At 42.5% G+C, this 15,510-nt stretch overlaps 1 protein-coding gene across 1 annotated transcript in view; it reads right to left on the reverse strand.

The window, feature by feature from the left end:
- Positions 1-12,112, reverse strand: part of ATP6V1C2 (ATPase H+ transporting V1 subunit C2) — a 19,231-nt gene extending 7,119 nt beyond the window's left edge. Inside the window, exons 1-4 of the mRNA XM_066547215.1 lie at positions 11,899-12,112; positions 10,691-10,758; positions 4,370-4,455; positions 171-265 (exon numbers count right to left, since the gene is read on the reverse strand). Coding sequence (XP_066403312.1) covers positions 171-265; positions 4,370-4,455; positions 10,691-10,758; positions 11,899-12,027 — 378 coding nt within the window. The 5' untranslated portion in view covers positions 12,028-12,112. The remainder of the gene's footprint in view (positions 1-170; positions 266-4,369; positions 4,456-10,690; positions 10,759-11,898) is intronic.
- Positions 12,113-15,510: the final 3,398 nt, after the last annotated feature.

The following is a 15,510-nucleotide window of genomic DNA, read 5'->3' on the forward strand; positions in this document are numbered from 1 at the left end:
TATACTGCAATAGTAATATCAACTGCTTTAGTACAAAGTGTGTGCTTCTGAGCTTGTTCCTGCCTAAACCAAAGGCAAAGGCTCCTCTCCCACCATGAGGGGAGGGATCACAACCAGTCAAAAGACACACTTCCCCATGCTGACATCTTAAAATCTGGAGTACAACTTACCTTTGCTAATGCTTCTGATATATTCTTCAGTGGCTGCTTTATGGGGTATTTGGCCATGTCCCACTCAAACCGTGTCAGGTAGCTAATGAGGTCAACTGAAAAAGAGATGCATGAAAGCAGATAGTGTACCAGATGGCAGGTCAAGCTTTGGGGAGTAGTCCCCAGATATAGCTTAGGCATAGCTCTGATTAACTTTAGAGCATTAACCAGAAGCCCATTTCTCAATTCTTATAGAGATTTGATCTAGATCAAATATGCACAGATCCTATGCCCAATCTAATCAACTTCCTAAACATCTCCAAAAGTTAAAAGTTAAACCAAAAATCTTTTTTGCATTACACCTAACAGTACAGAGAAAGTGTAAAATTATCTGCATCAGTGGGACACAGCAGTGTACAGCTACTCTTCTTCACAGTAAAAACAGTTCTGTGTAATCTCAATCTAGATTTCTGCAATATGCCTGAATTTAATCCCAGCAACAGCTATCAAAAAAATACTTTGTGTCCAGGATCAGCAGTAATACTCAGGGTTGCTGAGAGCCTGATCAAAGGTACTAAGACCATAGCAGATGTCACTTCTCTGTGATTCAGTCAAGTGCTCCCTAGAAATCAAACAAATGCAGGTGTGATGAGGAATTCCTCATTGACTTCGCACACAGAGGTCCCCATTTCACACAAAGCTAGAGGCTATTTATATAATGGATAAATCCAGTCACAGCATCCAAGAACAAAAATTCACAGCAAGGACCTGTGCATGCAACCCCCAAAACAAAGCACCCTTGGACCACAGGGACCCACAGCATCTTCCCAGAATGAAGGGGAAATGAACACATACAACACCCAGCTCCTAGAACAAGGTTTTCCTGTTTCACTGTTTGAAGATCAAGGGCTCTTAATGTTAGGAAACATTAAGGCTTACATTATGGTACCAAATAAAAAATTCTCCTCCAGCAGCTCATGAAATCAAACAGCTCTTTGTCTGAGTCCGAGAACCTTTGGATGCTGAACTCACCACTACAGAGTGTTCTTGCAGACCTTTCTAGGATGGGGTAAAGTCATGCATCCTGCCACAATGAGAAGGGCTGGAACTGCCCCCCCAGAAAGTTAGGGAGACAAGGGGAAGGCAGCAGGCAGGGTCTCAAGGTCTAGACAAGGAGGCCAGAAGCATGTCACCTAAAGGGTGGGCTTCCTTCCAGACCAGGAGAGTAGATATGGAGAATGTCTGGGAAGTTGCTCTAAGGTGATAGGGAGCAAAACAAGGTCAAGGTGCCAAGTAAAAGGACATGCATGCTGGGGCACTTCAGTGTTCTTTGCTGCCTTGTTCAGAGAGTAAATTCAGTCCCACACTAAGGTCTGAGCACAATTTCTTATGGGCTAGACTTTGGGGTTTATGGGAAAACTTTTTGAACCAAGATGCATGAGAAGGAATGTGAAAAACTGTGTAATTTCCATACTACCAGGCTGAGGGTACTCTGCAGTCTCATGTGATACTGAATACCCTTAGCAGGAGAGCACTATCCTTTCCATGGGCTTCTCTCACCCCACAACAGAGTCAGTTTACCCTATTAGATTTCCAAAGCATGGAAAATCTTATGTTAGGAGAAATAGGCTTCTTAGCAAGAGATAAACTGCCTGGAAGGCAGAGAGCACTTGCCATGGCAGTGTTCTCCCCCTCTTGCAAAACCACAGCTGTGTCAATGTCCCCCACATTCAATGGTCAAGAGTCATAGGGCAAAGATCCAACCCTTCCTGCTAATACCCCATCAGGAATGAGCAAATTTTCCTGCACAGGGAGGGTGTAGAAAAGGGGCAAAACAGCAGAAGACTGGGAGAGCTATGACACAGCTGCTGTATGCACAGTTCTCTGTTGATGCTTGCTCGTGATCTCTGTGGGGAAGGCAGACAGGTCAAAAATACTTCAGCAACAAAGTTCACACAGCATTTTCAGCACAGGGTACACAACACAAGGATTTCACCCTGCTGCCTTTCTTCTAAGCTTGTGTGCTCGGGCTTTGCAGACACAGGCTCTTTAAAGACAGACACTGACCGATTTATAGCTGATGAGATATAAAAGTTCCCTGAAGAACCTCACATGTCCTTTCTATCCTCACATTCCTTGAATCTCAGCAGCATCCAAATGTTGGGCAGTTGAGCACTGCATGAGTTCTCAGCCCAGTTTTTCAAGCTCACTCCTGAGTGAGCCTGCCAGTGGTAGCTGGCACTGGTGCAGGTTAGTTAAGCAGCCTGATCCTGGGGATGGAACAAACTACTGTGAACTAGCACAGCTGTGTTTAAAATGCCAAGCAGCCCCAGCACCCTGATGCTCCTGGAATGGCATCCCTCATTTATGGAACCTGTTGAGTCACTTCTAAAAGGCTTCACACAGCTGCCCACCCAGGAGAGATTATTCCTACCAGCTCACAGCTGCCCAGGGAACCCACAGCCTGCATGTCTCACAATCTAACTTACATACCAGCTCTAAAACACAATGTTAAATACTTCCTCTCCAAAACACTCAGTTCTTCAAAATTGTTATGCTTCTCATTTTGCTTTGTTTTGGGTTCACTATAAGGAATGGCTCCACCACTTACCAAATTTTTTAATTCATTTAGGTTTAACATTTCCATAAATGGAAGAGAATTTGGTGCAAATCTTTGAAGGAAAGCTTTACTTACATTTCAAGAAAGGTTGTTTATGCTGTTATGATATATTAAAAGTTTCTATATTACACAAGCACACATTTCCCTCTATAAGAGGAAAATTTGCATGTGGCTGCTTTCAACTGTTATCCACTGGAAAGTTGAGTGTGTGTGTGTGTGTGCGTGCAAGTTCATGTAACTAAAAGTGCTGTATTTTTTACTATTTCGCATTTTTGTTCCTAAAAATCTAGCAAAAAAACTTTTTAGACACATAGACACTACCAACTGCTATTGGGGTTACATACACGTGAGCTAAAGCCAGCGTTACTTAAAACAATCTTGGGATGGTCAAATAGTATGAAATAGGACTGTGCAACAAGAAATCATGTCTTATAATTTTGTTTCTGATTTCACAGCTGCAAGAAAGTGTTCAACTTCATAGTTCTTTTACTAATCAGAAAGGGAAGGAGGAAGAATTGGTTGAAGAAGAATTAAAGGAAGAACTTTACATCAGTAAAGTTGCTGATGCTTATGAAGACTGACACTGGAATATATTAGGGGAATCCTCATATACTAAAGCTAACTTCATTTTTTAAGATGCCGTCAGTAATCTTAAAAAGGTTAATACCCTAATTCAATATGATTTGTTTGGATGACCGAACCCAGACAGAGAAATTAGTAAGACATGCAAGTAATTTCCATATCCTTCTAATAGAACACATGCAGAGCTGATAGGGAAAAAATTGGTGTAAAAAGGGGAAACAAAGGAAATAAACGAAACCTGTTGTTTCTCAAGTCATAGGGATATCGTGATCAAGCTATGAGGTTGTTACTTGAGAAATCCATCGTAACCTGATCACTGTATCTCTACAACCAGACCAAGACTTGTGTCTAGCACTAATATACACAAATGCATGCATGTAACAACACCACAACCATCAGTCCTCAACATACTTTGGAGACATTTCATTTTATCCTTTAGCCCTGAAACACAGTAAATGGGATTATTGCATTTCTTGAACATTTGCAGCCATCAAGCATCAGTTTTATATCATTCAAGGACATTTCTAAAAGAACTTCCTCCCCATCCTTTACTAATACGGGTCTGAAGTACAACATTGCAGATAAAGGGAGATGGAGTGTACACTCTTACTTTATCCAAAAGCATCATGCTGTAAGTCTGTAATCAGTATGCATACCACATCAAATTTTGTTGTATTTTTCCAGAATAGCTGGGGAATGCAAATTACTGACAGATCACTGACAGTTGTCACACAACCATACAGAATGTGATTTAGGTGCCCTTAAGAAATCAAGCCCAGGCAGGGCACAGGAGTGTGCTAAGTCATGTTAGGAGTGAGCAAGGATGTCTCTTACTTTTATCTTCACTCCAAAGTTAGCTTCTGCTGAGAAAAATAGGAGCAGGCTAGACACATTTCTTATAAAATGTTGCTGATGGTTGTCCTTTCTGAAGTGTGAGGGTTTCAATTCCACATATTCATATTCTGAAGCAAGCAAAAGCAGCATCAATGCATTTAAACCCCACATTTACAGCACCTACCTCCATTGGCCAGAAGATTTTCCTGGACTTTGTCTTTTGAGTCCTCCATAACTTCTCCTATGTACTGGGCTATTTTCTTTATTACACTTAAGTGTAACAAAAGAAGCTTTGTTAGCGAAGAAACAAAATTATTAAAAAACAGTTTCACAGTGATCTAATAAACACAGAAATGCCCAAACAAAACATTTCTGAAGAAAGGCAGGTTAATTTGCAATTCAAATTATAATAAAAAATCTAGGACACAATGCAGAACTAAACGTCTTACCTCTAAATACACTGATCTCTGCAAAAACATAGGTAATGTCATTTTGCCTGTGTTCTGGACTTAGAGAATATCAAGATTCAGTCTTCTGTACACTCATTTTATGCATAGCAGAAACCAGAAGGCAAGAATGACAAGAAACTCATGTTTAAAACCCCCAAGGCAATGAAGGCAAAGGAGGCTATGTATAGACACTAAAGATCTGTTCCATAGGATGCTGAAGAAATCCTTAGAGCTCCCTGAGAAAAGGTTCTCAGAAAATACTCAGGGGAAAATAGCAGTGTTATCTTGCTTGATGGGGAATTTTTTTCTTACTCCTTTTCTTTGCAGGACTCCTTCTCTCTTCTCTTTCAGCATGGTGGACAAGACACTCCTTTAAGGTGTAGGAGAGCTAGATTCAAATCCTTCCACCCAGTCCAGAATAGTGATTTGTGCAGAGACGAGACACGAGACACGAGAGACGAGAGATGAGACACGAGAGACGACCCCCTCCCCCCCACCGAGAACATAGTCTCCACGGTGCCATGTAGGAGGCTAGAACATAAGTAAATAAAGGTAGTATAGAAAGTAATCTTACCCCCTAAAGAGTTGCAGCTGAGCCCCAATTATTAGAGATTGGGAGCAGGCCTGATGTTAACAGGCCACAGCTGTAGCCAATCAGAAGAGTGTTATAAAAGAGTGGATTGGGTGGCTGAGGGGAACTGGAGTCTGCTGGCAGCTGTGAGGATAAGGATGAGTTAGTACCTGGAGGAGCTGCCTACAAGAAACACCAAGGAGGTATGGAACTCTGGCAATATGGAACCCTTGCAATGTAATGATAATAGAGCTCTTGCACTATAATGACAACAAATGGTGATCCTGACATGATTTGAGAAAAAGGACTCAAATACTAAACTATATGGCTCTGTGGATTTAGGACTAAACTATATAATCCTGTGGATTGGGGGAAACAGGATTCAACTATATAACCCCATGGATTTGGGGAAAGGACTTGAATACTAAATTATTGGTAAGATATATTAATTGTAGCTATTAGTATTTGTTAAATATGAGTATAAAAGATTTTGATGATAAGTACTTTGTAAACTGAGAAAAGCTGCAAAACTGAACCAAGACTCAGAAAAATATGTATATATTTGTACTATAATATGTTATCTGAACATTTGTATAGCTCTTAGTTCTAAATGAAATATATGAATGTGTCATAATGTTAATTTATTTGAATATGTCCTTCTAGAAATGCTGCCACTCTGTAATTAAAAGAAAAAGGGGGAATTGTAGGGGGATAGAACACAAGTAAATAAAGGGAGCATAGAAAGTAGCTTTACCCCCTAAAGAGTTGCTGCTGAGCCAATTATTAAGGATTAGAAGTAGGCCTGATGTTAACAGGCCACACCTGTAGCCAATTAGAAGAGTGTTATAAAAGAGTGGATTGGTGGGAGCTGGAGTCAGTTGGCTGCTGTGAGGACAAGGAAGAGTCAGTGCCTGGAGGAGCTGCCTACAAGAGACATCAAGGAGGTATGAAACTCTGGCAATATGGAACCCTTGCAATGTAATGATAATAGAACTCTTGCACTATAATGACAACTATGCTATTTATTCTTTACTCATTTTAAGGAATGGATTAATCAAGTCCCTCTAGGAGTAGTTCCCCCTGTCTCTAGTCAAAGTACCTGTCTCATACAGGCTGCAAAACTTTCTGGTTGTTTAGGTATCCTTCTGTACTCAAAAATATTCATAGAATTTGGTACGTAGTTCCCTAACTGTCCTAGGTTGACTGCACCTTGTAAAGAACCTAGAAGCTACAAGGTTACTGCCTGACCATTAAATTGGTGGAGACACAAAGTGGACATAATCCTTGGCCTTGTGATAGGGAGTGTAACAGCAGGCTTCATTTCTGCTTCATTTCTCTTTCTTTCCTTACTAAGAGGAGACTACTACAGCTGCAGATGAACTGGAGACTGAAAAGGCATCTACAGTGTTTGGACACTTTTATGTAGATGGACAATGTGGTGTTGTGACCAGTCCTGTGGTTTTCAAGAGCAGAAAAGGGACTTTGGGCAAGGTATGCATACCAGGAAAGCATCAAAAAAGATGCAACTGCTTTGCAGAACATGAAAGAAAAATGGCTTCACTATATAAAGGGCTCCTATAAGAAAGTTGGACAGAGGCTTTTTACCAGTGCCTATAGTGACAGGACAAGAGGCAACAATTTTAAACTAAGAGAAGATTTAGACTGGACATCAAGAAATTCTTTACTATGAGGGTGATGAGGCATTGGCACAGGTTGCCCAGGGAAGCTGTGGATGCCCAGCCCCTGGAAGCATTTAAGGCCAGGTTGGATAGGGGTTTGAGTAACCTAGTTTAATGAAAGGTTTTCCTGCCTATGGCAGGGGGTTGGAACCAGAGGATCTTTAAAGTAGCCTTTCAACCCAAATAATTCTTCCCATGACCCTGGACAGAGGCAGTTCAGAGTGCCTGTAGGAGGAATCTATACCACTGTGCTCCAGTTCACCTCCCTTTCTCAGAGCTGCTGTATTGTTTCACCACCTGGCTGCAGCCCCATAGAGACCCAGCTGAGGCTTGTTAGGGTACAGCACATATTTCCCACACTCAGGCTGTGGGGGGGTTGAGGGATCCAGGCCAAGCTTCCCTGACAATTGCAACCTTACCAAGCACTTCTGCAAATTTCAGCTTGTAGATAGAGCTGGGTTTTGTCTCCTTCAAGATGCTCAAAGAGCCCAAAGAACATGTAACAAGACAGCAGTTGGTGAAACCAACAGCATAGCAGAGGTTAAAGACATTATGGAGAAAGCAGTTCACAGGGACGTGTATAAACCAGGAGCTTCTCCAAAGGGTCTGAGCTGCTTTCATGACTCTTGAGTGCATCTGGTGGCTGACAGACAGGTGGGAGACAGCTCTGGCCTCTCTCCATGGATATGGGGGGGGGGGACGGACAGGTGTGTGCTCTCATGCACCTGACAGTCCTACCTGCCCAGGCAAGGCTTGGCTCCCTTCCCACCCACACATCCCATGGTCCCTGCAGCAGGATACAGCCACTCTGTGTGTAATACACTGTGCCAGAGGAATGTTCTTCAGTCCTGCCTTAGCGTCTCTGCCTTGCATTGCATCCTGTGAAAGCAAGTGGGATTCACTCACCCAGTATATTTCCCATGCAAAGACAGAACCTATTGCCTCCACACCACTGATGTCTGGAGCAAATGACAGGAATCAGACCCCTGGAGGAGCCCCACTGACATCCAACAATAGACAGTTTTCACAGCCAAGTATCAGATCTCTGCCTTTAGATAAGATGAATCCCATCTTGAGCAAATATCATGATCAAATGATGCATTATAAAAAGAGAGTTTCAGCAAAACTGCTTCAAGAAGTAATAATAAAAATCTGTAAAGGGAGTAACTCCATTTAACCTACCATTATGTCTTGAGACTAATGTTTTGCTTCTGCAATGGCTGCAATGTCTTTAGCTTCCAAAAAAAAAGAAAAAAAGTCTAACACTCTTTAAATGATACTGAGAAAGAAAGGGTGCTACCCACCAAGCCTCCAAAACACTGCAGGGAGCAGAAGTCCTGCAATCTGAGGCCACTCCCAGGTATGCCACTGACCTAGCACCAGAGAGAACTCCTGGGTAAGAGTGACTGAGGAAACTGTCAGCTTTTGAGAGAGCTCCATGCTACCACAGGATGACATGGAAAAACACTCCTCCTCCCTGTGTAAATAAATAATAAAAGTATGTGGAAACAATAGCTCCTGCAAACTCTTGCCCCTTCTCTGCTGTCCTGGCAGGAGGCAGCGCTGACAGGTTTGCACTGCCTGGCTTTACTGGCAGCCGTGTTTATCCAGCAACAGTTCAGCAGGCAGCTCTTTCACAGAACCAGGAACATAAATGCTCAGGTCATCTGAACAGGCTTGTAACCCTCTGGATGCCATTTACTTCAACCAAGTGAGAGTGCCTGGCATTTTAACCCTTGAATCACAATTTAGACATAAAACCTGAGGCATTTATTTAATGCAAAATGCTTTTGTATGCCCTTGTGGGACTCAGTCTGCTAATACATCTGATTCTTCTGTTATTCTCTGATACTACACTAATGTATTTTTCTTAATTTTCCAAACATATTTCTTATTGTTAAATCTTGATTTTTTCCTGATTACCTATCTTGACAGGCAAATGAGACAAACAGGAAGAGTCCTTGCCTCAGCAGCTTACAGTGGATGGGCCTCACTGACCCCTTTGCTCCGTGTCCCTAGAGCCCATCAGAGGGAAAGAGTCATTACTGGCATTAAAGGGACAATTAGTGGAGTAAAGTGGTGTTCAGCTTGAACAAGCAGCTGTATGGTGCTGGCAAGTAAAGACAAAAATAACAGGAGCCAGTGAGCCTAAGGAGCTCCTACTGACATTTCACTTCTAACTGCCCTCCACGATCTTACATGGATTCTGAACTCAGCTTTTCAGAACTCCTAATGCTTCACAAAGCTGGGAATTAGTTATGCCTTTCTGAAAAATCAATTCTGATAATTTCTGGTAGCCCTCAAACCCAGAGTAACCAGCTGCTTCCTATCTGCTACCCTGATTAGAAACACAGAATCACAGAATATTCTGAGTTTGAAGAGATCCACAAGGATCAACAAGGATCATCCAACACTTTCCATTAGAACAGATAGCAGGTATGGGCACTATCTGTCCCCAAATTTGCCCCCCTTTCCACTTCCTCAAGGATCTCTATAATTGAAGAAGATGGAACATGTATCAAAGAATATGGGGTAGTATCTTTGGCAGGGTCACAATGGAGATGGTTTTGTTGACAAATTAAGTTGCTTTGCCTTGCTTAAAGTCCTGAAGAATCAGTATGGTTTAGTTTTAGGTAGTTCTGTGAGGAGCAGGGTGTTGGACTCAATGATGGTGATGGGTCCGTTTCAACTCGAGATACGAATCGCATCTATGATTCTAAAAGATCAATCTTGTGTGCAACCCAGAATTATCATATGCAATCATTCTAATACAACCCTTGTGTAGCACTAGGGAAATCAGAAAAAAAAATCCTATGGAGAAATGTATTCTAGCAGACCAACATTCACCTAAACTGCCTAGCATAGATGCAAACAGTTTATATCAGGGTTTCTGTAGATTTTTGCAACTGCCACACAAAGATCTATGTAAGGATTGAGCATATTTAGACAAGAAAATGCTTATCAGTCTAGACTGGGAGAAAAAAGGCAAAAAGACCCAGAGCTAATGCATGTGTCTGTGACCAAAACTAGGTAAGCTGCCAAAGCAAAAAGTAGAACAAAGCAGAAAAACCCAGCAGCTTATACCTTCATTGCCTCAAAGTCTACCTTGTGCCATGAAGTATCCTAAAACCTGTCATTTTCTTAGCTTGCTGTACTACATTATTCTTTTGTATGCCCAGGTCACTTTGTCCCAAAAGGCAAACTTGGTAATTGTCAGCAGGGAGATCATGTGAGTCTTTGCTGAAGTAGGTTTGATGCAATATGAGTCAATATTCTGGTTTTTAAGGAGTTTAAAAGCCTGAGAGGGAGCAGTCTGGACTTCATTCAAATGAATATAATCATTAGAGGTCCTCTATCTGGTTGAAAAGGGATAGAAGGTTCAATAGAAATATTCTGTCAAAACAAGATCAGGGAGGACTTCACATTCTCTAAATGTTGTTTTTTCAAGTTTCTGGATGAGGTGGGAGGACGTTCTTTAAAATAAAAACAAAAGCACAAAACAAAATAACCCCACAACCCATCATTTAAAAGTTTCCTTATGAGACACAGCTTCCCTAGCACTGCCACTCGAATGCATTGCTGTGCTGACAAAGCAACCATGGATATAATTCATCTAAACTTTAAGGAATGAGTCTTTTTTTGTGATAACTCCATGACAATCAACACAAGGGTTAAACAAAGCCTATCCATTTTAGACCAGTTGTAGTCCAGGCTGAACTGAGTCAGACCAAGGTGAACACAAGGACATACCATCCCATAAAAACGTCTGTTTCTCATTTGTAGGTGGTATATAAGATCTATTTTACCTTTCAGCAAAGGTATCAAGTTTTCCCAACTCATCTGACAGACCAACAAGAGCATCCAGTGTCCCCACCTGTGCAAAAGATGAGAATTAGGAGTAAGATGCACAACTCTGTCTAAGGTTTTTGTTGGCAGAGCCTTAAGGGGACTGACTTGTCCTCAGTACACATGAATTTAACCGTTTGGCAGAACCTTATTTACTTGGTGGAAAATAGTAGCAATTCCTTTCCCCAAGAGCTAGGGCATAAAAAGCCTTTTCCAATATAGGAAAAAAGTATGTGTAATCTCAAGATTGCACATCAGTGTCTTTCTTCCTGTTTTCACTTTGTCCTCTATCATCAAGCTCCATAGAATAGTCTTTAACCAGACAAAATAGTGACTGGAAATGCACACAAATAATGCACAGATACAAACAAGTCAGATGTACTAGGAGAACAAAGGGAAGCAGCACTTATTCAAAAGGGGGTATCTGTCTGTGTTTCTGTCATTACCAAAGCAAGTCTCTCACAAAGTCATTTCTGACCAACATCTGCTTTTTGAATCACTGTCAGTCATAACCCCATATTTATGGTATTGCAGCATATTGCCAAACCTTTTCTTGTAATGTTGCCAGCTCAACATTATGTAGGGTCAATCTAAGGGAGAAGAAATAAATTTTACGTGGAACAAATAGAATGGAAATGGGCATCTTCAGATACTCCAAATGCTTTACTTCCTTCAACATAAGCAGACTCTCACCACCACCAATGGGGTAAGGTCCACAGAAGATAAAAATAAGGTCCATGGATGATAAAAATCTTATCACTCTCTTTTTTGTGCACACAAAAAAGCAACACTCTTCTCTGTCAGTAGTCTTGCTGCAATGGCTGTGGATAGTCAGCTGCTCCCTTTGCATTAGCAATCCAAGACATACCATGCTGTATGACTTTGATGACTAGGAGCACATTGTACGTGGAATGCAATAGATCAGCTATTTAACATCTCACTCATGTTTACTCCTTATACATCTACCCTTCCACTGTGAAGAGCAGCTTCAAGAACAATGACTTATTTCTCTCTGATCAACTTTCAGTTGACTGAACACAACTCATCCCCCAACCACAGGCTCCTTCTACGCTCTGCATATTATCCCAAATGATAAATCCCATATTTATCCCAAAAGTCCTGGCTAATGCTGCTGTTTTGCCCACACACAAACCCCTTCCTCACTTACCTTTAAGTCTGGAATATGGAATTTACTGTTGCTGGACAGGTTGGATTTAGATGTCACAGTGTTCATTCTCTCCCATGCCTGCAGATTTGTTTTGTCTCCTGGGGCAGAAATTAGCCAGAACTCCGACATGATCTAATATTTTCCCTTCACTGCTGGTCACTGTAGAAACTCAAAGCAGGTAAGTGGCTAAAAGAGCACCACACAAAATGTGTCCTTCCCTAAGAACAGAAAGAGTTAGAACAGATCACTGATTTATTTTCTTCAGAAACACCAGGAGAATTGAGTCAGTTGTGCGTCTCAGGCTGAAATGGAACATGACCTTCTCCAGAATGTCACGGAAAGAGTGTGGCTGTTCCTTCCTTCTCAGGATTGTTCCATCCAGTTTCTGCATGAAGAAATTAAGCTTCCTCCTCCCCTTTTCCCTCCCAGCCTGTTCCATTTGCCTTGTGCTTTAAGTTCAGTGCCTGTTGGGGAGCTTGGAGGTTTCACCAAACCACCCAAAAGTAATAAAGAATTTCTGCTTGATAAATATTCTCTCTCAAATTGTTGGACATTTGCAAGGAAAAATGAAAGCAAGACCTCTGCTAAACATAGAGGCTGCAAAAGGTGCCACTGGCAGGACAGAATATTGCTCTCCTCTGTGTTTTTTCCTCCCAGGCTCGATAGTAAGGAGCTGGAGGAAGGCAAGCCCTGGCGTACAGGGACGGTATCGGCAGAGCCACACAGATGGAACAGTAGCGAGAACAGAGGGACAACTGCTGTGGTACGAAGCAAAGAGATGAGGGCAGGAGAGCGAGCAGCTGGCACCACACCGCAATCCTCCGTTCCTTCCCGAGCTCCCGCGGAGTATCCCCGCCACACGTCCTGCTCTCAGGTGTGCGGGACAGGGCGGGTGCGGCACTCGCCCCTCGGCACCCGCGCCGGGCCCCGCCGCGCCCGAGCGCTGCTAGCTCGGCTGTGAGGGGCTCCGCGGGGCACTGCCCGCTGCTTTACCTGCCCGCTGCTTTACCAGCCCGCTGCTTTACCAGCCCGCTGCTTTACCTGCCCGCTGCTTTACCTGCCCGCTGCCTCACCTGCCCGCTGCTTTACCTGCCCGCTGCTTTACCTGCCCGCTGCTTTACCTGCCCGCTGCTTTACCTGCCCGCTGCTTTACCTGCCCGCTGCCTCTCCTGCCCGCTGCCTGACCAGCCCGCTGCTTTACCTGCCCGCTGCCTCTCCTGCCCCGGCGCTCCCCGTGCCCGCGCCGCTCCCGGCGGCTCCCGGCGCGGCCGTGCCCGGAGCGGCGGCCGGGCAGGGTCGGGGCGGAGCGCAGCGAGGCGGCCGCCGCATCCACGGGTGGGTGCAAGGGGGCCGGGGCTCCCTCCCGGAGCACAGGGAGCTGCTGCGCCTGGTGCCCTAAAAGCTCTGTCACACCTCTGACTAGGGCAGCTTTGCATCTCCTTGCTGTCTTTTAAACTGGCACAAATAATGCAGAAGCCATTTGTTTTTATTAAACACTGACTACCTTCAGCAAGTCTGAATCTTTTGGAATAATTAAAGACTTCTAAGAAACTCTTGTTTCCGGCACTTCCCTAAGTGCTTCACTTAACAAATATGTGGTGCAGGAGTCTGCAAAATAACGATGGTTACGTTCCTGGTGATGCTGCTTCTTTCATGTGTAGCTGTGGCTTTAAGTCATTAGCAACCTTTGAGCTTGTCTTACATTGCCTTAAGCTTGGTTAAGACATTGGGAGTATTTCACAGGTTGTGTGGGATGATGTTCTCCAGGCATTTCTAATCCAGGTATGCTCTGAAGGTAACAAGTGTCTAAACACTGGGTACCTGCCTCTGAGAGGCATCTCTGCAAGAAAGAGTCGAGCCTCCTCACTGGGGGTTATCCAGTTCTCATCTTCCAGCTGAGCTGTCTAATACTTAGGACTATTTGTCATACTTAGGCAAATTCCGCTATTACTGGGGGCTTATTTTCTTCCAAAAATGGTGTAAGTTTAACTCATGTTTCTCTGTAAATGAAGCCCCTACAAGAAATTAAACAGAAGGATGCTCTTGGTTTTCCACATGACCTGTCATAAACTGAGAGGGTTTGAGATGCTGTGGGCAGGCAGGTCTGGTCATGCACAGAAGCAGAGCTCTTGACACTTCCAAGAACCTTAAATGAAGACCCCTGAAAGATTTAAGTGTCTTCAGGACTAGGAAGAAGCAGATGATGTAAGGCATCCTGAATGATGCCATGTAAATAATGCTTTAGGTAGCTAACATGTAGGTCAAGGTCTTAGACCCTAAATGTATAGATTCTTTAGGTTAGCCAAAGATTCTTCCTTTACTTCTCTTTTAACATTTTTAGTGATATATAAAAAGCAATTCATGTGTGGAGGAAGCAAGTCTCTACTGAAAGCAGTCCAGAAAAACACACTGAGAAGATTTGTAGCTGAAATAACCATTTTGTAGGGATTTTTTTGTTTGCTTATTGGGGTTTTTTTTCATTTCTGGGTTAATTAAATGTTCACTTCTCATAACTGCTATGATTCTAATTCTTTTCAATCATTGGGTATGACAAAGGGTCTTCCAGAAATTATGGGAAAAAATGAACATATTGATCTGTGAGATGGCACTCACATAAGAAGTAATTATTGTCTAATCCTTCTTTTTTGTTTGTTTCTTTAGACTATACATTTTAATAATGAAAACATACTTAACTGGTGTTTAAGTATCTACATCATACATATCTTTACCCAAAGCTTACAGGTCTGAAAGGTACAGTAGACCTGATCACCTAGATAAGGCAGTTCTTTCCCATCACAAACCAAGAACAGTTTTAACTGGATCCTTGTTGCAGTCTCAAGCTGTGGAAATGCTTTGCATAATTGATTTTAGAAATGTTACATTCTCATAATCTCCTTAAATTTAGAATCACATAAGTTGAAACTAGTGCTAACAGATGAGAAACGTTTCTTGCTGCAGTGGTGCTAGATTTTAGGAATGTTTTTCTGTACACATGCTTGTTATAACAAATAAGGTAAAATCCAAGCTGTAGGTTTGTTGGATTTCTGGATTCTACAATATACACTACTTAATTCCTTAACATTTTTATAGCAGGAATGCCATTTTCCCCCCTTTATATAGCTTTTTTTACTATTTTTAAAGTGAAATATTTTATGCTACTTATTGTTTTAAAAGAAAACTAACAAGAAATGAGACAAGAATTATGTTAATGTCTAAGCAATGTCCTGTTGAATGTTTTCCATTATTGTATTTTCTCAGTTTACTGTGACTTTTCAAACTTTTTTCTTTTTACCCCATTACATATTTTTAGGCTGGATAAAGCAGCAGTGAAGGTGGAGGGGAAGGAGCAGGCAGACATGCTGTGGGACTAGGATTGTGCTGCAGTCTGGTGGTAACACAGCTCTGCCAGCTCATTTCCCTGGCCGGCCCCACATGTGGTGCCATGTGATCTCAGGGCTGTCTAATTCCCTCATGATCATCACATGTCTTTCTGCTCCCTCTCATCCACCAAAGCAATGAACTTTTCTATGACTTTGCCTCTCTCAGTAATTGTGAGTACTTCTTCAGCTGCCACAGCAAGGGAGCAAAACTCTGCCTGCAGACAATGATTAA

This window comes from Molothrus aeneus, chromosome 3 (assembly GCF_037042795.1).
Source record: "Molothrus aeneus isolate 106 chromosome 3, BPBGC_Maene_1.0, whole genome shotgun sequence".
Taxonomy (NCBI): Eukaryota; Metazoa; Chordata; class Aves; order Passeriformes; family Icteridae; genus Molothrus; species Molothrus aeneus.